General features: G+C 44.7%; 1 protein-coding gene across 4 annotated transcripts; it reads right to left on the reverse strand.

Moving 5' to 3' along the window:
* Positions 1–2,534: 2,534 nt before the first annotated feature.
* Positions 2,535–25,452, reverse strand: TEF (TEF transcription factor, PAR bZIP family member). Of its 4 annotated transcripts, none has more exons than XM_056340009.1 (5): positions 25,137–25,452; positions 14,122–14,448; positions 12,471–12,691; positions 11,612–11,823; positions 2,535–9,806 (listed from the first exon to the last, which is right to left on the reverse strand). In XM_056340009.1, exons 1-5 carry the CDS (start codon positions 25,237–25,239, stop codon positions 9,734–9,736), a joined length of 936 nt encoding a protein of 311 aa, XP_056195984.1. In that variant the 5' UTR covers positions 25,240–25,452; the 3' UTR covers positions 2,535–9,733. The 4 variants fall into 4 exon arrangements, with proteins under 4 accessions (XP_056195984.1, XP_056195985.1, XP_056195982.1 ...); XM_056340010.1 differs by having other exon boundaries at positions 2,535–9,731; positions 25,137–25,450; XM_056340007.1 differs by lacking the exon at positions 25,137–25,452 and adding an exon at positions 20,209–20,539.

Genomic DNA, 25,452 nt, shown 5'->3' on the forward strand with positions numbered 1-25,452 from the left:
TTTCCACTCTACTCTGCCTAGCTACCGCCCAAGCCAGCCTTTTCTGCCTCCTCCCCTTTCCAGAGGGGAGGAAGGCTGGTCCCACAGTGCCCTTTGGCAATTATTTTCCAGGGACACACCACCCAAGTCTACCTTACCTTTACCACCAGGTAGTGGCTCGACTCCTCACACTCGGCTTGCTCCCATTCCCTTCCGTGTCCCTCAGTCCTCAGAAGCCTGCTCAGGTGTTCACGGATCTCCCTTCCCACCTCCCCTCCCAGCATGACAGGCTGGACAACTGGGGCAGGGCAGATAACAGCCTCTTGCTCCAAAGCCTCTACAAAATGGCATCTCTAGCCCCACTCTGTCCCCTGCTTCCAGGACAGGAGAGGAACTTCAGTGTCATACTGCGGGCACGGGCTATGCTGGCTGGTGGGTCTCCTTTATACACAGGATCTCCAGCAACATCTGACCCATATCTATAAGCTGGGACTTCCACCCTGTTGCAGGTCCTGCTGCTTCCCCAGGCACCGCAGCAGGCTGCCTCCCAGCTTTGCACGTCAGCAGAGAAGGCGCTCGCCTGCTCTTCAGTCACCTCCATTCCTTCTTGCTTGAACAGTCACACCGGGCTACAGTGCCATGGGATGCCTGAAGGGGAATTCAGGGGCAAGTAGCAGCTGAAACCACTTTTGCAACCTGGTCGCCCCACAGCCAGAGCCTCTCAAAGCTCAACAGTCTTCTCAGAATTGTATCACCTGAAAGACACATAAAACACTTAAAAAGTTTTCTCAAAGGCCATGCCTAGCCAACAACCGCAATCAACAGCAAGCAAAGCCTGAGAAGAGTTTGGTGGATGCAACTCTTGCACATTTCTCAGCTAAGGCACTCCAGTTGTTGCTACACAGCACTTACAAACCAAACAGGAGACAAATCCATTCCCCACTCTTCTGTGGATCTGGTTAGCCAGGAGTAACAAAAACGAGTAGAAATGCATTTGAAGTCCTAAGGTCAGCAGGTCCCCCCCAACACACAGCAGGAAGGAGGCCGAGTAAGAGGTTGCCATTTCTTCCATTGCCATCTTTCAGATCACTAACGGCCGCACAATTTCCTGAAGGGAACTGGTACTATAATGTGCAGTTAGCACATTTATAAACTTGCTCCCCACCCAAGAGAACATACAAGTTCCCTGAGAAGGCGGCACTTTGTGATGAATACTGGTGCTGTTGCCAGCTGCCATCGTGAAAAGGAAGATACCAAATATTCTCCGCTGATCCTACGTTAAGGCCATGCAACACCAGAAGAATACTGCCAACGCATCCTGGTACCCACTCTGTTTCTGCTGCGATACCTTGTTTTGGTCATGTCAAGTCCTTGGCCTTCAGTACATGGTACAGGTCAGGCCCCTCCCTCTAAATAAGTAGGGTTTTAGCTTTTATACACAAATTGCCAGGCCACTAATCACGCCATGTCTCTGGAAGATAACCAGAGACAAACAACTAATGGACGCTGAATTCTTCCTTCTGCAAAACCATATGAATTTATTTATTTATCCACTGTGGTAAGTTGCATATAGTCATTTCATACATACATTTCAAAAATATACCACTGAATGACCAGACACAGAATGCCAACCCAGTTTTCATAGGTCTTCTAGCACCTGGACTAGATACCTCCTCCTCAAATGTCAGAAAATGGTCACTGAGCGTCCATGCAGCTGAATGAGAAATCCTAGCTTTCCCTCCTCCTCCTCTTTAGAATGTTATTTTCTTCCTACTGCCTGCCCCCCCAACCATACAAGATACCTTTTACAAAGAACCTTTTACAAAAGCAAAGAAGTGCACTTTCTAGATACGCTAAAATCCTTCAGATAAATTGAACCACCAGTGAACTCATTTTCCTCGAGAGCATGAGCCTTGGGTAGAAATATAACAGACTGTAAGAAGCAAAAGTGAACACAGCCTTCTCTGGAAGCTGTGCTTTCCAGTCAGATGCAGTGAATATACAGGAGACATACATTTCTTACCACATTGTTCTTCTCCTACCAGCTCTTGAAAAGCAAACAAAGGAACCAACCAAGATTTAGGTCAAAAAATGGAAAGGCATGGAGAAAGCTGTCCTTATGGTCAAAACTTATTTACTCTAAACTTTACTTCTTCCCATGAAATAAACAATTCCGATTATTTTGTGGATGTTGTAGGCCCCAAAGTAATAGACAAAGCAAGGTCCAAGTGTCTGTGGCTGACTAGTAGTTCTCAAGATTTCTCCCCCTACCTGAAAGAGCTCGACCTAGAGTCATTACAGGACAAGTGCAAAACCTTGCAAAGTTATTTTCTGGATTAGTTAACTTTTAAGAAAAATGTGGGGAATTGTATGCCTGTTAACTGCACACCTAACAGTTCACAAACTGGAAATGCACAGCAAGAACCTAATCCTAAAAGGTGATCAGCTGCTTTAGCATCTACCAGCTTCAATGCAAAGTGAAGGTGTAACGCTGGCAGTTGAGGTGTACAGGGCACAGTATGCTATATAGAGAACAAAACTACTGGATCTCAGCATAGTGGAATATACATTTTATTTCTTAAAAAGGAAGGGTACTAACAGAATTTAATACAGTCAAAATTTTACATTTTAAACAAAAGCTTTTCTTTTTCTTAAAAACCAGTTATGAGCAGAGAGGTGAGAGGATTTAAACTACTCACAAAATCCAAGCCGAAGACTTTGAGAATTCAAATCTGTGGTTTATACATTTAAAAAAGTGTAATAAATGGAAATATAAAATAATACCAACTCTGCAACAGTGAAATGCCCTTTCCTCATTAGATTGCTGTTTAAGCACCTTTATTTTCACCATCAGCTGCCAGGAGCATGTAGGTTTATGTACAAAATAAGCAGTTTGGGACAAAAGATCCTTATATAAATTAAAACCGTTTATGGCAATACAATTTTACCCAGCCGCTTTACAATCTTTATTATCTCTTTCACTTCTATAGAATCTTTCAGTCAGGATGATCTCAAATGCACTTGATGGACCGCTTCAAAAAGCGGCTACATTTACAGGAATTATATAGACAACCTCAAGGAGTAAACATCCAAGAGATTAAACAACTTCACAAGCAGTAAAACTAAGATCAGATTTATATCTTATATAAATACTGTGCAGATTTATCATCCATCCCACTGAACCAATGGGACAGATCAGTGTCACACCTGAAGCAAAAAAAAAAACCAAAAAAACTTTTACCCAAGAGGCAACAGAATTTCAGGCCAAATATAGCAGACAGGAGTTCCCTCAATCTACCTAGTTAAAAACTGTATGTCCCTGAAAAAGCTTTACAGGGATAGAGTTTTCTGAATAATCTGCACACATGCTTAGCTGTTTCATAGCTATTTTACAGCCTAGAGACACTGAGATGGGAAGAAAAAAAAAAGTAGAAGAAAAAACAAAGCTACAGAGATGCCACCATCTCTGCCCACTGCAAAAGATGTTGTGGCTTTGTCATTTATGGAACACTGCAGATGCAGCCATTACCAGAGAGGACCAGTACAGCATTAAAGACAAAGAAGTTATGTTGTGGCTGCAGAAAGTGTCATCACAAGCTAGTATCTTTAGATGAAGGCAAATAGATCAATCTCACTTTCTCCCCAAAACCCAAGTGTTCACATTTCCTAGCAGACTGCTTGTGATTCTCACTCCACTGTTGTTTTTAACATGAGATAGCAGAGGTCATGAAAGCTGATGAAAGTTCCAGCTGTGCAGCATTCAGTGAACACATACTCAGCAAAACCTCAGGTCACTTTCTCTCTCCACACCACAACAGGATACTTGTGTCGTCTATGTACACAATAGAACTAATAAAGATGCAGACTATCTAGGTTAGGTTACAAATGAGTTTCAGCAACACTCGTGTTTCATTGCAACTTGCTGCAGTCTGGCTGAAAGGTAGAGACAGATCTGTTTGAGCCAAAAGAGAATAGTTTAAAAAACACACACATACACAAAACCCCCAACCAACTTTAGTTTTCCTCAATCACTAAGCTTTACAAATAATTTAATATTGCCACCTTCCAAGTGCTACTCAGAAACAACAGATCCACTGTCCAGCTAACGGGATGGGAAGAGTTACAGTTATAAATGGAATCAGTGGCCACTGTTAAAGAAAGACTAGAAGAGAATTCATTCCCACAAATTCCCAGTTTCTCTGCTTAAGTAACTCAGTATTATTTTTAAAACATTTCTTGTTGATAGAAAGCATCACAACTAGACTAGAATTCCACAACATCAATCTTTGTTTTGATTTCTGTAGTTCTCTAGGAAAAAAAATAATCCCAAATCAAGCTACATGAAGCATTAACAATATTCAGGTATTACAATGGAAGCACTTATTTATTACTTCATAGAACAGATTAGTTTTAAAAGTGTATTTACATGTTCTACGTTATACAAAATACAGTATTCCAATAATCATGTTAATCACCATATTTCAGACAACTTCACATAAAAGTGCAGAGGATGCATCTATCCATGATCCTGGCCAGCAGCAAGCAGTCATCCACAGCATGACAGATGTGAGCTGCTGCTGTGCCCCCTCAAGAAAACAAATCCCACCATACCTTCCCACCGAGACATAGCTGCAGAGCTAAGAAAACATTCAGGCAGGTACACAAGCAAAGTTTGTTGAGACCCACAGACCAATATCACATGCCTTAATTTACTAGACATATGTGAAGCACTTTTTTTAAATTTTTTTTTTTTTTTTTTTTAAACAGATGATGTACAGCAAAGGGCTTCTGCTCATGCCTTAGTTGGGAAAATGAAGTAGCAAGGGTTTTGGCTATGTAACAGGCACGCAAATTACATTGAATATAAACAGCCTTATAACTACAACTGATCGTGTATTAAGGACACAATTCTGCAGCTGACTGCCTGGGCAGAGCTCCACATTCAAGAACAGATCCTGCTAAGTCACATGGGTGCTCTACAGACACAGAGCTCATCCCATGCAGAAGTGACAGCAGAATTGAGGCCTTAAAATATTGGGGCCTCCGACAGTAATTTCCTCATGACACAGGACTATCAGTTGACATTGGCAGGTCAAGTCCCAGTGCAACAGCACCCTCATTTAAAGCAACAGGTATTTTTTCATGCCTTTCTGCATTAACTCTCCTCTTCCCTATCCATATATTCCTTCCACTTTCTTCTGTACTGTGGAAATGAGATCAAGAAAAGGAGATGCCCAAAACCTAAACAACTACATATCTTCTGTATGATGCTAAACTGAGGGGATCCAAATTGGCCTAAAATTGTAAACAGCGAAGCTTCAGTTTTAGCAATCTTGCTCAGGTCAGATTCATGCATCCCTATTCTCTTTCTGCTTTCATTCTTCACTCTCTTTGCCAAGTATCTATACACGCATCTTCCTCAAAGAATTCTTCTTCCCCTGTAGCTGCTTGAACTTTAAGAACTTTGCATTCCAAAAGCAGCTCACTAGGGGATCACATACTATCCAACTAAGAAAATACATTCTGTATGGCAAGTCTGCGTTATCACGAATAAACTCATTGTAATTTCTCCATCAGTATCTCCACAGAAGTTTAGTTAAACCTACTCTTTCCACCATTTTCCCAGCCTTTCATGGTGAACTTATCCATCTCCACTATATTACAGTGGCAGATATACAGATCAAAGTAATTATCTGAACTTCTAGAAAGCCAGCCAGTGTCTTGTAGAGCTACAAAGGCAAAACACTAGCATTAGCAAATGATTGTGCTGTTTATGGATTTAGATGAAGGTTGCCAAAAATGTAAGATCTATCCATTAAGACAAATTTGCATTTCTCACCTTGTGTTTAGCAGCTAAAACCACGAGGGTGAACAAAATCCTATCTGGATTTTGCAAAGATCCAAGATACCTCCATTTCCGCTAAAAATCAAGGCATCTGATCACAAGGAACAAAGCCCTGCTATGCTGAGGAGGCTTATAAGGCTGAAGCAGCAACATTCTCTTCTGTGCAAGTCCCTCACTTCTGCTGTCTACAAAAAAATATGTTTTCCACCCAAGTGGTTTTATTACAGTATTCCTAGAGCTGCTGGCCTTTCACTACACCTCCCAGCTTGAATTTAGTACAATTAGTAGCAGTCTTGCAGATAATACTGGAAGTGATTTTTACAGCTAGAACACCTTGGACTTTCAAAAGCACAGCAGGGAAGTGGAGAATTGTCAGAAAAGACAGTAAAAGTTACTAGAAGAACTGCAAAAATCCACTTTTTTTTTTTAAAAAAAACAAACCAACAACATTTCTTCTCCCAGCACAAGTTTATAGCACACTACTTTTTCACCCTGTCCGTGCAGGGCAAAAGGAAAAAAAAAAAAGCAGAATCCAGATTATCTGAATATCAAAACTATCACTAACTGTAAATCAGCAAGTGCTGATTTACCAACATTACATACTGCAATCTGAGATCCATCCAATCTGATCCCAGCACAGAACCTTCTAGAGTAAAGCAAAGACATTCAATGACTTCAGCGCTTGCTAAAACTTTACGATAGCCACGCAAGAGTAAAGACTTTTTCCTGTGGGAGTTAGTGAGATCTTTGTTACTGGCTTCAGTGGGAACAGATCTTGGCAACAGGCAAAAGACTGAGCTTCTACGGAATTTTTAAACACAAAACTGCATTATTGTAAGAGATGTAACTGTGTAGTAGATTAGAAGACTATGTATGAAAGCAACACTGTATTAAATGTTGCACATCATTTATTCATAGCCTATTTCTTCTGTAGAATACAACACTCATTGCCCACAAATCTCATCAACAGTTTATGTATTTTCCAAGTTAGTACTGTGAAATGGCTGTTCTGTGTCAATCCACTTCCTAATGAACGTACAGCTGTGTCAAAACCTGCTCCCTTTACTGGCAATCCCTGCAGTGATGCTGAAAGGTGCACTCCCTTTATTCTCTCCCCCTGGAGATGGTCCCTTTAGGGCTGGAATGGGGTACATTGGCATCAAGCAGACTTATGGCCTCTACAGAGCATGTTCCAAGGCTAAAGAACTTCAAACTCATCAATTCAGCATCTTTTCACGTTCAAATTGAGCTAAAAGAGTATTGGTGGTCTTACAACCACTATGAAAACACACCCAAGTTGTCACGGATAGGATTGTCATCCTAGTCAAAGAAACAAGGTTATATAGTTAATAATTCTGAGAGGAACAGAGAGCTCTGAAGCAGTAAGATTAAATTCCTGAGACTGCAAAAACTGAGAAAGGAATTCAGCATTGCACATAATTTTTTGTCTGGCAATACCTACACTCCTTTAAATAGTTACTACCTTCTCATCTATCTTTAAAGATGTTGCCTCTTAAAAAAAATATATATTTCTCCAACTACAAAAGTTAAGCCGCACTCACTCTAAAGTGCAATTTTCCAGTTTTGCAACCTGTAGACACATGAATCCCAGAACGTGCAAATTTGCACTGTCGTACAGGGAAGCACAAGAGTTTTCCAACAGTCTTCTCTGAGAAAAGTATCTAATGAACATTCACTGTTAGTTTTCATTGTGTAGGCTTCTAACACAACGTGAAAAGTTAATAGAATTACACATAGTAATCTCACTGATGGAATATTTTGCTGTTAAAACAGCATGACATACTGCAAAATCAAATCCTGTATACAATATGTAAGTATTTAAAAGATATTCCTGAAGCAGTAAGGCAGCAAAGACCCAAAAGAAGGACTAGCAACTCCTCGCCCAGTTACAATATACCCTTTAGCTCTGTGATTTAAACAGGAAGCAGGACTTGCAAGGACAGCCATTCAAAACTAATTAGAAATTTACATATGATAAATGCAAGTAGAGTTGCTACGTTTACATGCTGTCAGGGCTGGTTGTTTGGTTTGGGTTTGTGGGTTTTTTGTTTTTCTGGTTTTTTTTTTTGGAATCCAAGGTTCAGCCTTTATCACCAAAATAAAACAACAAAAAACAGTAGAGACCAAAAATATCAGCCCAAATCAGCAATACTTGACACAGGTAAGATATGTGCTGATATTTCAGCAACATGGAGATAAACTATACATTTATTTGAAGAGAATACCCCAAGATTATCTCATCACTTTAAAATCCCAAATTAAAACAATATACTCATACTTTTGTTACTAGCAAAAAAGCTAAAAGCACCTTCTTGACTTCAGAACATGGTCCATTAAAAATAACAGGTCAATAACTACATATGCTCTTTACAAAGGTTATGCATTCTAGCTTTTTTATTATTTTTTTTTTAAATGAAGTTTACATTAGCTGCTTCTTTGCACCTTTTTCTCTTTGCCTTTCTGCTCTATAATTGGGGGTGGAATCTCTTGGCTAAATGCAAAGTCAAAATACTCGTTCAACATGACAGTGTTGAGCTTTGCTGGTAACTAGTTGTGCCTCATAATTCCAGCACTTGTGCTTCTGAATGTTTTTCAAGATTATTTTTTGAGGTGTATGCTGTTTCTCACTCTCCAGGCATGAATACACTCCTGTCTTACAAGCTCCATTTTGGCTACAAGCATGGCCCTGTACTACTTTCCCAAGAATTAAATACTCTTTTTCTTCCTACACAGGTTTAGCTCTTAAGCTTCCTTAATACGAGTAGATCCTTGTTGCACTGATGAAACTCTTACAAAGTAGCTTCCACTTACTTCCTCCATCTTCTACACACAATAAACATCCTCACAACCTGTCCAAGCTCTCATCTACTCTCCCACAGCAGCACAAGGGTCTCGATACTTAAGCTGCCTGTTGTAACTGGGAAATCATTGGCTGTTTCAGTTTTATAAAACAGTTCTCATGTAGTTGAGACAGAAAATTTTAATATGGCTGCCAATATCAATTGTGTTGCTAGAGCTAATACTCATTTGGTCATTTCAGACTGCCAAGAGACATGGGGATCAGCAGCTCAGACTAGCACCTTTTCCATGATTGCTAAATTGTTAACAGAAGGATAGATTGTTTCAGTAAGATACCATAAAAGAAAGCAACCTTCATAAAAGAAACAAAGGAAAAGGTAGGTTACAGCAGTGGAGCAGGAAAGCAACCGAAGTGGTTTACTATTACGTGGGGTCATTTGATAGAGGTTTACTACTACTCTTTGTATGGCACACTGTGGTGCTTTCTGGATTGTTTCAGTACATCTGCTGTACTTTTCTGCACTGGAAGTCTCACACATTGCAGACTGTTTTCCTCATGTCATTAATTCTGCACTCAGTACTCCACAAGACGCTACACTGTACCAGAAGTGAGCTGCAGTATTAAATAAAATTCATTCTACTGCAGGGAAAAATCTTAAAATATAGCAGTTCTTAATATATACAAACACTTTCATTGAAAACTCCCTGTTGTCCTCCACTTGAGCACCAAACCAAAGAGTCACTATTCACACAGGCTGTCAACAGACTTTGAGACATGAACTTTGAGAGTCTTGACAAAACCCCAGTAAGTAAGCTTATTGTAGTTCATAGTTACAGTGAGAAAGATAGATAAGAAAGCCATATACAGAATTAAGGAGACTTTGCACTTTTCATCATGCCCAGCCCTGGGTAGTTCAGATGGGGTACTTGCAGGCAAGCAGGCAGGCAGGGTCATCGTCAGTTGTTTGTGTTGGGACACCTCATAGATTTCACTGCGCACTCTGAAGACTGGCGATTCATGTGTGCTTTTTAGTTTCTTTGTTTTTAAAAGTCTTTAAAGTTGCATCACTCGGAATCAGATAAGTCACTTTAAACAAAGCAAAGTGTTAAGTGTGACAATTTATTTATAACATACTTCCCACCATCACCACCACACACCACCCTGTGAAAAAAAAAAAAAACCCTGCTGAAAAGGGTGACAATTTTTAGCATGTTTGAAAGAAATTAGACCAGCACTGCATCAAGAGCCACTCTAGTCAAATTAAGAGCATAACAGAGGGGGAGACAGTTCAAAGCATACATTTACTTTAAACATTCTGGATTCCTGACCCCGCTTCTCCTCACTTCCTTAAGAAGTCAACACACAATTGGTCTAAACTCATACCGATTTCCACACTGTTTAAAACACAAACTAGACAAGAAGTCTTTAGTATAGAAAAGAAACCCCAACGCTTTTTAAATATACTTTTCAGATTTCAATAGGGGAACTGGAAACTAGCCTAAACATCTTCTATCCCACATTGACTCCCTAATACAAATATCAGCCCAGGAAGCGTACCCTAAGAGTTCTGACACAGCCACTATCTTAAGATAGCTTCTCTTGTTAAGAGGACTTCTAGACATAGACTTCGTTAAAGCTTCTGGTTCTTGCAATTGTAGGTCATGTAGAAGGTCCCAACATCCCACAAAATTTTTTTTCTTTTACCACCACATACTGTTGAAGTAGTGCTTGGTGCTGAGAATGGATTAATTCCAAGAGGGCACGTCTTGTGTGCTAATTTTGAAACAGGAAACTTGCTGGAGAGAGAACCAGCAGGCATGGAGAGACCAGATATGCTGCTACACAGGAGACAGTGAGGTAAACTGTTCATGTTTAGAGAGGGTATAGCTTGTTCCATAGTGTTCACGAGGCAAAGGACCAAAACTCTTTCTCAAGCTCTTGTACAACAGGTAAGGTGCAGTAAAGTAACAGTGCCTGTTTGCTTCTTAAACAAAAAAACTTCTTCCGAAGCATGAGGTACTGGCAATTCCTTAACAGACAGGACTCAAGGTTCTGCCTAATGAGCCAGACCTCTTTTTCTAAATCTCAGTTACTTCTCAGTTCAAGGGGGAAGTTCCTCTTCAGAAAAAAAAAAAAGGAGGGGTGGTGGTAGAAACACAGCCTAAAACCCAGAGCAAATTATTTTGTCCATATCTGTAAAGCGAGAGATCCCCCTACTGTTCTCTCTCCTTGGTTTCTGGAAGTTATCCAGGATTAGAACCTACCGAGATGTCTGAGCAGTATTTTAATCAACACTGCACTGACTCTGGTCTGCATAACACTTGCGCATTAACCACGCGATAGATCCATTTTTAAAAGAGATTGAGTATCTTCCTGTCTTCCCATCCTAAAGGTTCCCCTATTCCTCTTCAACAGGAAGAGTCCTATACAACAGGTACTTTCTAGTGCCTCTGAATGGGAGATGAATTAATGATGCTGCCCAGCAACATCTACTTATACCTTAAAATTATGTTTTACAATTTGACTGGGAGGGGTGACAAGACGGAGAGGGAGAAAAGAGCAGGAGTTTAAAAAAGAAAAAAAGCAAGAAGAGTCTCCTAGGCTCTTTCTCCACTTAAAATGGAGATTATAACAGATAGCAAAAGCCCTGCCGACTCAGGAGGGATTCACATCTATTCCTCCAGGCAGGTGAATCTGTTTATTGTACGACATCAGAAAATGCTCTATCAGTGTTAAAGACAAAGTTGTAAATATGGACACTAAGATTTTAGGCAATACAATGATCAGAAAAGGGCCTGAACAACTTGTGCCAACAGAAACAGGGTTTGGGTTGTTTGGGATTTTTTTTGTGTAGATGCAGAATGGCAAAGCCTCCATAAACTTTATTTCTGGGAGTCTCTACAGAAGGCAGAGAAGTCTAAGAGGCTAAAACAAGGAGCCCTAACAAGGAAAAGGGGTGTGCTTACAAGGGTCCGTATCTGGTCTCGTATTTAGAAACAATGTTCTTGCATCGTCCCACTTCCTTGCGCAGCTCTGCAACCTCCGTCCTCAGGGCTGTGTTCTCTTTCTCAAGAAAGGCTGCCCGAATTGTGATCTGATTCTCCTTTAACCGCCGAGCATCACGAGAACGCTTTGCTGCCACATTGTTCTTCTTTCGCCTTGTCCAATATTTTTCATCCTGTAGCAAAAAGTAAAGTAACAAAGATGCAAACCTGTTAACTATATCAAATAGACACCTCTCTATTGTATAATGACATTCACACTGACTGCTGTATTGAACACTCTTCTTCACTGGTTTTCAGGGCTCTGACACCAAAACGCAGGCAACACAGTACTGTAAGATTTCATGCTTACACAAGTCTTGTTTTAGGATAAACCAGGTGCACTGCCAGAACTAGGGAGATTAAGAGACTTGGCTACTAAGAAGCTGTCCATCTGAAATGCTCCCTTTACTTAGTTTCAATTTGGGAACAAAATTCCACAGAAAACAACCTGTTCTATTGTCTGGGCTGCTTAAAGCTGGATCAGACAATGCTGGGCAAACATACAACAGCCTTCAAAAGTGCAGTTGATGAGGATGCGACTTGATAGTTCTTCTACTTCTAATTTCTGCATACAACATGATAAGTTGCTCCTGCCCAGCAATTATCTCATGATACCAAACCAACAAAACATGAGCAGCAGTTGACTTGCCAATTCTGTTCTTGGCAGTGCTTCTACCCAATCACGTAGGTATAGCACATTAGCTGTATGTGTCAAAATGTTTTGACAAAGAGTTAGAAACTTTGATCAAGGCCTAGAGAAGTTTGCAGCAATAAATGTTACCTTTTGCTCATCTGGGACAAAGACCTTCTTGGCTTTTTTAATCATTGGTTGTGGTTTCAGGTCCTCCTCAGTAAACTTGTGTTTGCGAGGATTGAAGAGCTCACCACCAGGCACACTGGACAGCACTAAATCAGCAGGGTCAGGGTTAAAATTCACCTCAACTTCTACGCAGTCAGGATCAATGGGGCTGGGAGTATTTCTCTCATTTTGTGGTGGGGACTCTGGCAACAACAGGAGAAGTTACAATACATTCAGCAGGATGAAGAGACTTAACTGACTTAAGCTGACTTGGGTATCTCTGTTCATTGCCCTACTGTGGACAAGATTTAACAGTATTATTTGTCATTTCCCTAAGGTGTGCTTGGTGCTGTACTGCTGCCGGTACAGATAGAAGCTACACAGCACAGTTTATCATACGAACTCTAGGAATATATGCCTAACTGACAGACATAAGTAAACAGATGTGTGACAAGAGCTAATACTTCCTTGGCAAAAACTACATGCTTTACACACTTAAGAAGCACCTTCCACAGGAGCAAGAAGTAAGAAACTTGTATCAGTCTGAGTTTTATACCATAGAAGCCTTACAGAAAAAAGCCTGCCTCAAGACCCTGGTAACTGGGACATTCAAAGGTCAGACAACGATTTGCCAAAATACAAACAGTATTGTACTTTGCCACATGGAAACCAATGTCCCAACAGACTGTCTGACACCGACAGTGTCCATATGAACTCTGTCATATTTATCTGTTGTTTATAAACTTCATACACATGAATTGCAAATGTCAGTGAAATTTGAAATAGTGATCAATAAGGTTTTTTTCCACATACCACCTAGAAAAAAGCTGCATCATATGTCTTATTGAAGTTCCACATTTTGCTTTTCTTTTGCAGATTCACCGAAGAGGCTCTGAGCAAAATGCTTTCTGTAAAGTCTACTCATAAAATAGTACTGTGAATTTAGTGGCTATCATGGCTATCACTCCAAATCTAGGGCAAACTGAGCTGCTGAATTCTTTAATAGAGAAGATCTCCGTACTACAAATGAAGAGCAGAAGTTTCCTAGTACCATTTAAGTACAGTTTTGTTTCTTTGTTCCTCCATTCCCACTTCAAAGCACCACAGAACATCAAACTGCATCATTAACACACCTTTTCCAAGTGTCTGTTCTCACATTTCACAGGCTAGCATGAAAACATTGCTTCATTGTTGTTCCATTAAGCATTGTTTTACGAGGTACATTAAGTTAGCGTAAGTTCACCCAAGCAGACCAAGTCACCCAGATAGCACAAATGCCTTGTCACAAACTATCAAATCTGTTGTAAAATAACCTGAGAAACATGTCCAGCTTCTCACTAGGTTGGCAATACCAGGAAAGCAAATACTGTACATCACTGTTTCAGCATTTCTAATTTCAAAAGAGAAGCAGACTACGCACAAAGACAATCATTTTTTCCAGGAGGAGAAGAGGTGGTGAAGCAGCATCTTCATGAACTGAAACACAGACTAAGGCTCTACATTGAGCATGTTTGTGCTACTTAACCTGCCACTGCTAACACTGACAAGTTCACATCTGGTCTTTGACCTAAAGAGGCACCTTTTAATACAAGAAAAACAAAAGGCCCTCAGAGCCCCATGTTATTCCATCTACCTGTGCTGGAGGCTGCTTCAGATTGCTGGTAAACTGCAGTGGAAGAGGATGATGCAGGAGAACCAGTGGAAACACTGGCAGACTCCTTTCCTTCCAGCTCAGCCACAGGCAAGAGTGGATTCTGATTCAAATCCAGGTGAGTAGGGCTGGAAGGAATTCCATTCTCCAGCAGGAACTCATCCAGATCCATGTACTCCAGGTGGAAAGACTCGCCATCGTAAGGAATAGTTTTGTCCCAAATGGGTGGCATAAGGGAAGCCGAAACTGCCATAGTGCTGGCAGCTGCTGCCTCATCTTCCTCAAGCTTTATCTTCTCCTTCTCTTTATCTGAAAGATACAAGTAGGTCACTGTACAAGCTGCAACACAGGAGAGGCTCAAAGTTTAAGAGTAACAAAATCCCCATGAAAGGAAATTCAGTGAGCTATAGTTCTGTCTCATGACATGATCTGAAAAATCAGATGTTGAAAGGCAACATTCATATATTCATATGTAACTCAGTATGGAACGCTCTGACTCCCTGTGATGGCTGGACCACAGATATCTGAGTAGCCTTGAAGGCCTGCATCTTTGCTGTGATAACTTACCAAAGCATGATGTCATACTGCATCTAGTTTATTAGCTACTCACTGCACAACAGCCTGTTTTTCACAGGCTCATCTTGGAAGACAGCGAAAGCGAGTGTCCGCAAGTTGGATTACAGGGGCAGCCATTAAGAAAACTCCAAGGAAGCAGAGTAGTTTTTTCTATGCACAAAGAAAGAAGGTGCAGAAGAATAATCTAGACACAAACAAGAAAGGAATATGGGGTTTCAGAATAAATTTGAAAATTAGTCAAAAGGTCCACAGGACATCAGAGACCTGGATATCCATTGTTCAGTATTTTAGAAACATTTCTTTCCGAAATGACTCAGCATGTCCACACAAAGCAATAGCTCCAAATGCTATTTGCTATAGATAGCTCAGAGTACCTACGTACAATTTTCACTCTTTGGGGAGATGTCTAATAAGGCATACTCCCACATCCCACCCCCAAGCCACAGAAGACTGATGACATTTTCTCCATTTACTGTGCTACAGTGCGCATATTACAGAAAAATGGCTGCTTCTATGTTCCCCATAGCTACCGAATCTTAACAATTGTCTGGGACAGAATCCAAGCAGAAAACTCAAGTTATGGAATAATTACATAATTTAAGAGATAAAAATAAGCTGGCAGAAAAAGGGGGGGAAAAATATCCAAGTCACTTTCCTGATCCACAGTTCTCCATGGAGCCATGCAGCTCTACCAGCACTGAAGGAGGCATTGCAAAAGTAGTGCTAGCACCACCAGCACTGAGCCAGCACTGCTGTCAAAACGAATGGTCACCAGTGGTTCCATAACCAACTGCAAACTGGGTCTTACCATGGAAGCCAACAAATACTCAGCTCAACGGAACAGGGACTCTAGGGACACTGGACCAGTCTGGGTCTCCAGTATTCCCGCAGGTTAGCCCAACAAAATATACTCTGGCATAAGGGTTTTCCAGACCGGCTACAATATGTTAAAGCAGTATATTTCTTTATCGAGGGTGGGAGTGAGGGTAAAACTCTGCTCTAAATCAGAAAAGCCTATTTATATAAAAACCTATTCTGATAGAACTGGCATTCCTTCCGCTGTTGCCTTAGCTGGTGTGGAACTGAGACTGAAAGAGCTTTTTCTGGCTTAAAGAACAGTGCTGCCATATGAAGTAAATTATCATTTTAATCTACTGTACTCTGAACATTTTATACAAAGGAAGATACCAATTTTCAGTTAAACAACTGAGAAAATATTCACCAGCCACCGACTGGGGACTAAGACCAAGTACCTAAAGAACATGTTAAACTCGGACCAGTAGCTCCTGGACCTGAGCTTTGCTAACATCACCTTGCAGCTTTTGGCCTTCCCCCTTGCCACTTCACACTGCTGCCTCTGAGCCGCGATCTCTCAGTGCCTATCCCTGCTATAAACTCCTTTTTGCAGGGTGTTTTGCAACTTCCCTACCCTTTGCTTGGGCAAAGCAAATGTGCAGGTTAACAGTCATGATTCAAATAACCTGAATGTTTCTGAACAGCTCCTACTGGAAGCTAGTAAAGAAACAGTATCTACTCTACCTTATGTATTACAAGGATGATTTCACTGACTACTGAAGCACACCCCACTAAATTGGAATCACCATTTTCCATTCAACTTGTGAATCAGGGACTGTGTATTTCCCCAAGGTTTGCAGAGTGCCCAGCTCAAGCAAACCTTGATTCACATTGAGGATTATGGATGATATCCTAGTGATGTCTTTATTAATACAAATGCAAGTGTCAATAAGAAATTCTTTGTAAATCACTTTATTTTTTACTCAACATGATTAAAAAAACCCTTGTGAATGCCGAGTCAAAATGTCAACTAAAAAGAAACAATTTTTTACTCTTGAAAACAGTAGCATTCCACCTAAAACTGGCATAATTTACATGCAAGCCAGCAGTGTTTTTGTTTTGCAACATATAATACAACACCTCCAACGGAGGAGAATAGAAACCTTAATGATTAGTAGACTAAACATAAGGCTTAAAAATATTTTTCCGACAGTAGATGCCAAAAAGACTAAACCACTGGCATATGTGGCTCTTCTCAGATCTTTTAATGCCATTTAGATGTGCACCATCATCCTGCTGTACCTTCTGTAACCTCAAAAGACTGTTGTCTCTCCAACTTCTTGCTGTCATCCCTGGCTCACACCAGATTACATCCTTCCTTCATGTGTGAAGATCATCTGAAATTTTTTGCCCTTTTGCTACAAGTTGACAACTGGCAAGCACTAGGCCCCCCAGTGCTGTCTTTGTTTAGCTACGATCTCTCTCCCCCCTCACCCCCCTTCTTCTAACAGCAATATCCAAAACAAATTGAAATAGCAGAAGTTAACATGAATATTGGGTGCCCATGTATTTCAGACATGACACACAGAAAGATAAAACCTTTGTATGATCATTTTTGCATTGGCATTTTCCCACTGGCTTGCTTTCAGTTCATTTAATCTTTACTTCTGCTGCATAACATCCTGCTGGATGCACAATATCTAATAAACACTAATTAACTTCTTGTGTCTTGAGGGGGAAGTTTCTACCCACCCCAGCACAGGGACGTGAAACATTAATTCTCTTAAGATATTTATAGTGTAAACAGGTATTACCTGACAGCAGAGCTGCAGTATCCTAAGAGGCTCCATTTGCAGTGATTCAAGGTCACCCTGATAAATCTGGACTGTGCTTCTGCAGCTGATAGCTCATGTCCAATTTAGCCCCCTCATTCTGCTACTGTGACCTATTAACTAGGCTGTACATCTGCTGTTAACAGAGAGGTCACTACTTTATGGTAAGTAATTTAGGCAGAGCATTCCAGTTCTTGAACTGTTGGAAATACTGCTGTTGTAGCCAAAAGTAGCAGCCTGGAAAAAGCTTTATTCCACATCCGGGTTTTTCCTCAAAAAAAAAACCAACCCAACAAATCTATCAAACCCAGACCAAAAGTCATTTTGGCCACAACTGTCAAGTGCTATCACAGCCACAAACAGAACAAACACTTCTTTGACAAAGTTCCCTTCATTCATCAAAAAATATTGTTAAATTACACTGAAAACACTATACAGGCTAAGGCTAATTGCTCCATAAATCTTTAGTCCCACTTATGATAATGGAACAAGACAGGTTATAGGGTTCTGTATTCCTGATGCCCATTACTGTGATGTTTGTTGAGGCATTCCTCCTGCCACAGCAGCACACAACCAGTGATTAAGACATCCTTTGGAGAGTATGCAGCAGCTCCTTATTAATAGGAGAGGCCTGCACTCCTGCTCCACAATATTATCTTCCTTTACCCCACAGGACTTTTTTTTTAAATAATATTTTTTTTATTTATTTAATCCCTACAACGTACATGACAAGAACTTAGAGCAAGGCCAGTCAGACATTGCTTATGGCAGGGCATTCAAGATGGCATTCAGTTGGAACGGGATGTCCTCCTCTGTTGCTCAGAAGGGTTAGAAAGCCTCCTGGCTCACTGGGTAATCAAATTACCTACAGCAGTTGGAAAACCCACAGGTAGCTTGTGAAGACTATAAATGGGCACTGCAGCTAGTTGATACAGTTTCTCACAGAATAAAGGCAGAAAATAGTATTTTTGTCAACAGGCGTTCCAGACAAAAGGCATAAGGTCTTTTCTCAGAAAGCTTGCTGAAAACATACCACTGTATTTAGTAAATTAGTAATTACTTAACATTTTGGCTGTCACTACACTGTGAAGGAACAGAAAATAAACAGGGATCCTCTGAAGTCAATTAAGCGACATTTCTACCGACAAGTCTTTAGTAAATATGGAGTAACTACCTGCAAACACAGAAGGCTTCTTTCTTTTGTCTTGCAAATATGCAAACAAGAATAGCATCAGAGATCAAAATAAACAGATAGCACAAGTTCCACAAAGTATGAAGTGAAACAGAACAAGGTGCACTAAGGAGGCTTATTGAGAAATTTTAATAGTAAGAACAATCTGAATTTCATCACAGCATGAATGGGGAGAGGTAATCAAGATACAATGGACTCACTAGCAAGCTTTAGAGAATCAAGCTTAACACCTTCCCAAGCTGGAATGGGGTCATCTAGTAGAAGTGTCAAGTGTTTCTAATTTTAGAAAAATGCACTACCTCAAAATCATATCAATTTTAAAATTTTACATCTCCATAGGCCAGATCACATGAATCTGGACCATAAAACCACTCCTAAGCAAAGTTAGCATATCCCAGTCGGCTACCGTCATGGTTTCCACACATGAACTTAAACTGCTCCTGCTGGCACTATTGCCTTTAAAAACAACTGGGTGCAGAAATATCTTACGAAATCCTATAATGTTGTAGATTTGAGATTCTATGTACTGCAGCATCCTGCACCATAGCAACACAACTAAAACCTTTATCAGAGACTGACATATATTTTTTTTTTAAACAGAAAGAAAAAAAAAACCCAGAATCACAAGATGGATACATTTACACAGTATTGTGCAACGCAAGACATACAAAGTAAATTGATCTTAACTAGGATCTTCAGTAGGAACAATCTTGCCAACCCTGCTTGCACTGTGGTCTACCCTAGATATCATCTGATGTTCCAAAAATGATTCTCAATCTCAAAATTCCTAAGCATAAGGACGTTTTTTTATTATTATTATACAGCAGTACACTGGGTATTACAGCAGTGCAGGTCAACCTGAGCGTTCCTCAAAATCAAACTCAGGAAGGCAAAAATACTGCCAGGTGGAAGAAAAAAAAAAAAAGTGTGCCATCAGCAATGAATATAAGCATCAGTGGGAGAGAGTCAGCTCCACTCTATAGAGGATGGCATGTGCAGGCAGTGGGTCATACCCGTATGGATTATCACCAAACCTTATCTGAAGGGATTTGCTGTATATGCATATCATCGTCCAACTTTTCAGCAATTAAGGTGAAGGAAGACGCGAAACCTTTTCATCCCTGCTCCTCGCAACGCACCTAAAAGCAGGGAGGGCTTTAGGCGGCTAAGGAAATAAAACCAGCATGTCACCTCCTGACTTCCACCCCATCCCTCGGACCTGAAGCATTTTATTTTGCCCAGAGCGGGCACCTCAATACAGGCGAAAGGGCGTCGCAGCCGCTGAATTTTCCAGTCACACCAGCCCACGGGGCGGCCGCCGCTGCCCTGCGCTTCTGAGGCGGAGAGAAGCCTCAGAAGCGCAGGGCAGCGGCGACCGCCCCGCGAGGCCGAGCCCTTCCCGCCCGGCGGGCTGGGATCCCGTGCTAGCGGCGCTTGGCACAGCCGGGGCGGGGGGCATGGCGGGGCGTACCGGAGGAGGCCGCCAGGCCCGGGTGTGCGGCCTCTCCCCACCGCGCACACCGCAGCCACCCACCCCCCCCTCCCGTGACCCGGCGGGTCCCGCCCTCCGAGGCACGGGGCGGGAAGACAGTGCGGGGGGGGGTGACGGGGGCGAGGGGGAGGGGGGGGAGGTTAGACGGTGCCGCGCGCTCCTGCGCGCGCTCCCGCGCTCACCTAGGCGAGCCTCCCGCGGCGGGTTCTCCATCAGCTTCTTCAGCACCAGCGGGAAGGCGCCCGCCAGGCCCCGCTGCTCCTGCTGCGCGGCGGCGCCCGCGCTGCCTCCGGCTGCAGTGGGCTCTGCTGCCGCCGCCGCCGCCTCCTGGTGCGCGGCGCGGCCGGGCATACTCCCCGCGAGCTGGCGGGCGGGCTGTCAACGGTCGGCAACGGTCGCCAGCGGCCGCAGCGCCCGGCGCGAGGCTACGACAGCTCCCCGGGACGCGTCTGCAACGATGAGCGCGGAGCGAGACGGCGCACGGGAGCCCGACGGCGCGTGCGCAGCCGCCTGACGCCTGGCGCGTGCTTCAGTATTCATGAGCGCCAGGGCGTTGCCCGCCCAAGTAGGACCCGCCCCGCCCTCTCCCTCCCGCGGATTGGCCCACGCCGCTTGGGGGGCGGCCCCGCGCCGGCTCGCCCCGCCCTCCCCGCTCCTCTGCGGCCGCCGTGGGCACGCGCCCTCCGCCCGCCCGGGCACGTGCAGGGGCGGGCTCCAGCGGTTCATTAGCATGCCGTGCCCCGCCCCCGCCCCTCCCCCCGGCGTTGCGTCACCGCCAGCGGCTCCTGAAGGCGCGGGGGGGGCGGAAGCGCGCGCGTGGGCGGCGGAGGAGCAGCAGTGCCCGCTGCAGGAGCCCCCCCGCCGCTGCCTGAGGCGACCTGGCGGCGGCCCGTGCCGTACGGCGCTTACGAGCCCCTCCTCGGCCCAGGCTGCTGCCCCGGCCCCGGCCCGGCTAGGGCTCGACCACCGGCGCCGCGCAGGAGGGCGGTGGGCCCGGGCCCGGAGATCGCGTAACCGCGGCAGCCGTCGGGGAGCAAGGCGGGAGCCCGCCGCTCCTGAACCGGCGCCGGTGCCAGCTCTGCAGCCGGTCCTTCAATATCCCCGTTTAGGACCCCGAGATCACCTTTCCCACATGACCAGGATTTAATCTCCCGCTGTCCTACATGGCGCCAGCAGCAGCCGCAGCGGTGCCCTATATAACGCTCGCCGGGAGAAGGACCTCACTGCGGCTGCTGCCACGGCTGGGCTGCTAGCGGGCAGCGCGGGGGGTCTCTCCAAGTTTTTACTATCGCAGCAATCCTTGCGATTTCCCAACCAGTTGCCCTGTTGCATCAACAGGAATGCCGTGCTGCCATTTAAGCTGCTGAGCCCAAAGGGAGCAAATGTGGCCAAGTTCATCCCCAAGAGCACAGGCAGATACAGAGGAGCTTCTCCTGCGGAATGAATAGACTCCTGCAGGAGTGACAGATGCTACAGCCACAGGCTTCTGTCAGCAAGCTGCTGCCTCTTGCTGCAGAAGGGCCGGACACAGCAAACCTACCATATAGTGCTGCAAGTGAGGAGAGGAAAAGGGTGCACAACCTCCCTGGGACAGCCCTATCCGCACCCAACAGAGCCACAGGTGCAGAGATGTCCCCATAAGGGCTAGCAGGAAAGGGACTTCCCAGGTAGACACTCTGGCATCTGCTTGGTTCAGCTGCCCATCTGCAAACCTCAGACATTTCATTTTGGTCACAGGGCACAATTTGGCTTGACTCTTGCTAATAAACCCCGATGGTCTTTGTGACACAAAATCAGGTCTGAAATCTGAAATCTTCCACACGTGCCCAAGGCAAAGGAATGGATTGGAAGTTGCATGGGCTAGGCGCTTTCCCTCATTGCCTTACTGCAATGAGGACCAGGGGATGTCTCCATCCCACCTGGGCAGACAGGGAGCTGCCCTACCTGCTAGCACCTTCTCTTGCATAGGCTAGGAGGCTGGATCTGCTGCCTCCTTCATGGGACAGGTGTGGGACTCCTGACACAACTCCTGTGCACATGCTGCCTGACAGGGAGCTTGCAAAGGACCACCTTGTTAATACAGGCTGGAATAGCGTGGGTTAATGCATCGTTTATCAAGGCTGATAAATCCAGCTGCAAGAAGCAGGCAGAACAGGTCATGCTCTGCTGCCCGGAGTGCTCCAGGGCTGCTGCTTGCCTTTCACACACTCCCTCTGCCTTGCCAAGCTCAGCTGGTGGAAGAAAAAAGCACATGTGTGAAAGGGAGATGCCACTTCACACAGGGCAATGAAAGACAGATGTCAGACCACACACATGACAGAGGTGGCAAATACAGTTTGGCAAGGGGCAGTGGGCTCACACTGATGCTTTTGCCTGGGAAACAACTAGTGGTAGGCGGTAGACAGAGAACACAACCTAGTGAGGTTGGGAAGGAGCAGCTTCTAGGAACAGGGCAAGGGGACATAGCCAAAGCAGGGCAGGCTGCAGGCTTCCCATTCAGTTACAGCTCTTATGGTCGCTTTGTTCCACTGTTGATGCTGGAGGCCCCCCAGGGACGACACTGTGTCTCAGTACTGTACAGCACTCCTTCAAGGAACAAGCTCTGCGCACATCCCCCCTGCAGATCTCAATGGCAGCTGCTTTGCTGGGTAACATCCATATGAATGGAGGTTATTGAAACCACTCAGCAGCCTTTACTCCAAGGTTTTTCCCTTTAGATTGACCATGTTTTTCCTCCAGCACATTTCCACCCATGCTCCACTGTGCTAAGGTTTGTTCTGCACCACCACTGGATTGTGACTTTGCTTGGAAAGGGTTTAGCCTGTACAGTGTTAGCTGCTTGGCCCAAAGGCAGGAGGGAGGGAGTTCCTGAGGAACATTCCTGTGGGTTCCCTCTCACATCACCCTGCTTGGGCATCAGCTCTGCCCTGCCAGTTCAGAGGGAGGCTGCTCTGAGAACTTCTCCTCACCTCCTCTGGGGATTAGGGACTCAAGCCACTGCCAGCAGAAAGCGGGGACTGCACCATCAGCTGTACCTTCTTAGTTAAGCTGTGATGTGCCTGAATATTTACAATTTCTCTTTTGTTCTGCAGCTGAGAAGGAACAGAGGAGGACAATGAGATGTGAGGAGAGGAATGCAGCAGCCTTGGCTGTTACTGCTGGGAGTCCTGTCAGGGCCAGATGATGCAGAACAGCCTAGCTCTGATGCAGCAGGGAGGCAAGCAAGAAGCAGCCAAGTGCTAGGCACAGGACATGTACAGCAAGTCCCACCGGGAAGTTTGAATAGCAGGACGCATTTCAGACAGAGGCCTGAGACCTGGCAAATCCAGATGAGTGGTACATAGGTATGGAGACTCAGGAGGAGAGAACTGAGCTCTTGGGAAGAGGGCTATAACAGGAACGCTGGGCTAGGGAGGGAGGTGGCATAATAAGGACAATTCTAAGGGTTACAGGAGGTGATACTGAGAGGCAGGGTGGTCCTAGGGCTGAGGAAGAAAGCTTCCACAAAACAGCTCCCTCAGCTGCCAAATAAGCCGCACTGAGTTAAGATGAAATTATTCCCTCTGCAAATCATTGATCTCCCCTCTACCCCCCTAACTCCAACTCTTGCCAAACAGATACATCTTGCCAGCACTCCTCCCTTGGATTAACTCAATTCACTTGGCTGTGGAGACCAGAGATCTCAGAGAGGCAGTCAGACTTCAGCTTAGCCACAGCAAGGTTCTGCACCATGTGAGCCTCCCTTGGCCATTAGTCCTCCTCCCAGCCAGGTCTGCTTTCTACCTGGGTATCAGTCAGCTCAGAAAACATGTCCCAGTCCCCGCATGCAGCTTCATACTGTCTGATATGTAAACACGCCTGTTAGCAGGCAAAGTCTCAGCAAAGGAGAGAGCCAGGCTCACAGGTGGAAGCAGCAGAGCAATGTGACAAGATGAGCCCCTTAGAGGGTATGGCAGCTCCCCTTGCTCTATTTCCTCTTTCCACAGGGAGCTGTGCAGGTGCCACAGGGCTCACTGTATTTCAGCAGGTGTAGGCAGCTGCCTTTCCTGCCATGAATGCCTCACTGCAGCAGCAGCAGCCTTTTCTCCCATTGACCCCAGAGCAAGAGCAGGGTCCCTCTCCACATTGTGTGTCTGGTTTTTTTGCTCCTGGGTCATGCTCCCCTCAAGACTGCAGAGCTGCCTGTGTGTCCCGGTAGCAACTCCCTACAGACGGGTGAGCTCAGTGCATGTTTGTTTCTGTAAGTTCAACTTACTCATGCCTAGACATGAGCTTGTTGAGCCCAGGTGTTCCCACACACCTCCCCAGCACTCAGCAGTGAACATTAAAACACAACAATCCAAAAGCAGCTTGCCAAGGCTGTGGCATCCTATCCAAAATCAGAGAGCCCTGAGTTGTGCAATGGGCACTTGGAGCATGCCTGGTAACAGAAGTGGTTGGTCCAGCAAGAGCCAAGTGTTCAGCACAGCAGAAGCCCAGACGAAATAAACTCCTGGTGGGTCCTTTCCATTTGTTTTCTAGGATGCTGCACAGAGAGTGGGAAAACCTAGGAGTATTAGAAGTACTCTTGCAAAGGAAACACAGTTGCTGTGTTCCCTACCCCAGCTTTCCACTGATAACAACTGCAGCCATCACCAAACACGCAGTTTGCATGGAGTCAGCCTGCCCCGTGCGGCCCTGGCTCCTGGGACAGTCTGTGATTGGGAAGAGGCAACAACTGGAGTCTCAGCAGTTATTAACCATGGGACAACCTGGATGGCAATCCTGGAAGTCGCTCCTACGTCAGCATGGAGATTTGTGCCCAAGCTTTCTCTGTGCACAAAGCTTTGAGGGTTTCCAAGAAGTAGCTGAGCACAGAGATTAAAAGGATCAGGAGCTCAGCACTCTTGGCTGATTTTGTAACCAATCCATTGCTGCCGGTTTTCCTCCTAGCTGCACAACACACTCGGTGCCAGAGCTCCCTGTCTGACTTGGACACTTGGGGGAAACACACCCTTGAAGGGCTTGCAGCAAACAAGGTCTTCTGTCCCCTTCTTACTTTGCAACTTAAGGAGGGGAAGGAGAAATGAAATCAAAACAGAAACCCCAGCATGTGTTCCCTCGATCCTACCTGTCATCTTGTTGGTCCAGGGTAAGGAGTACTCCAGCAGGGACTTCAGGACTTCCGGGAAGTCCAGGGCAGTGGGGCCCCCAGGGCTGTTGCAGCTTGACATGTCCTGTCCCGGGACTCTGCTAGCACGGCTCAGGGAGGGCCAGGCGCCTGGCCACCAGCGCTACACCCCACTTGCCTGGGCGCTGCGAGAAGGGCTCGGTGGCACCTGGAGCTGCCTTGCAAAACTACTCCGGCTGAGAAAAAACGAAGAAGGGAAGCAGCCCGGCAGAGATGCAGTTTGTCCGGCTGTCTTCACCTCCCCCTCTGAAGTGGC

Source organism: Falco biarmicus, chromosome 5 (assembly GCF_023638135.1).
Source record: "Falco biarmicus isolate bFalBia1 chromosome 5, bFalBia1.pri, whole genome shotgun sequence".
Lineage (NCBI taxonomy): Eukaryota > Metazoa > Chordata > Aves > Falconiformes > Falconidae > Falco > Falco biarmicus.

What these genes read in the sequence shown, in the direction of transcription:
- TEF (XM_056340007.1), bottom strand. Translation starts at nt 20,377, where the DNA reads ATGCCCGGCCGCGCCGCGCACCAGGAGGCGGCGGCGGCGGCAGCAGAG. An exon ending in GCCGCGGGAGGCTCGCCTAG is followed by an intron (nt 14,449 to 20,208) that starts GTGAGCGCGGGA and finishes TGTATCTTTCAG; the next exon opens with ATAAAGAGAAGGAGAAGATA. An exon ending in TTGTCCCAGATGAGCAAAAG is followed by an intron (nt 11,824 to 12,470) that starts GTAACATTTATT and finishes TTTTTGCTACAG; the next exon opens with GATGAAAAATATTGGACAAG.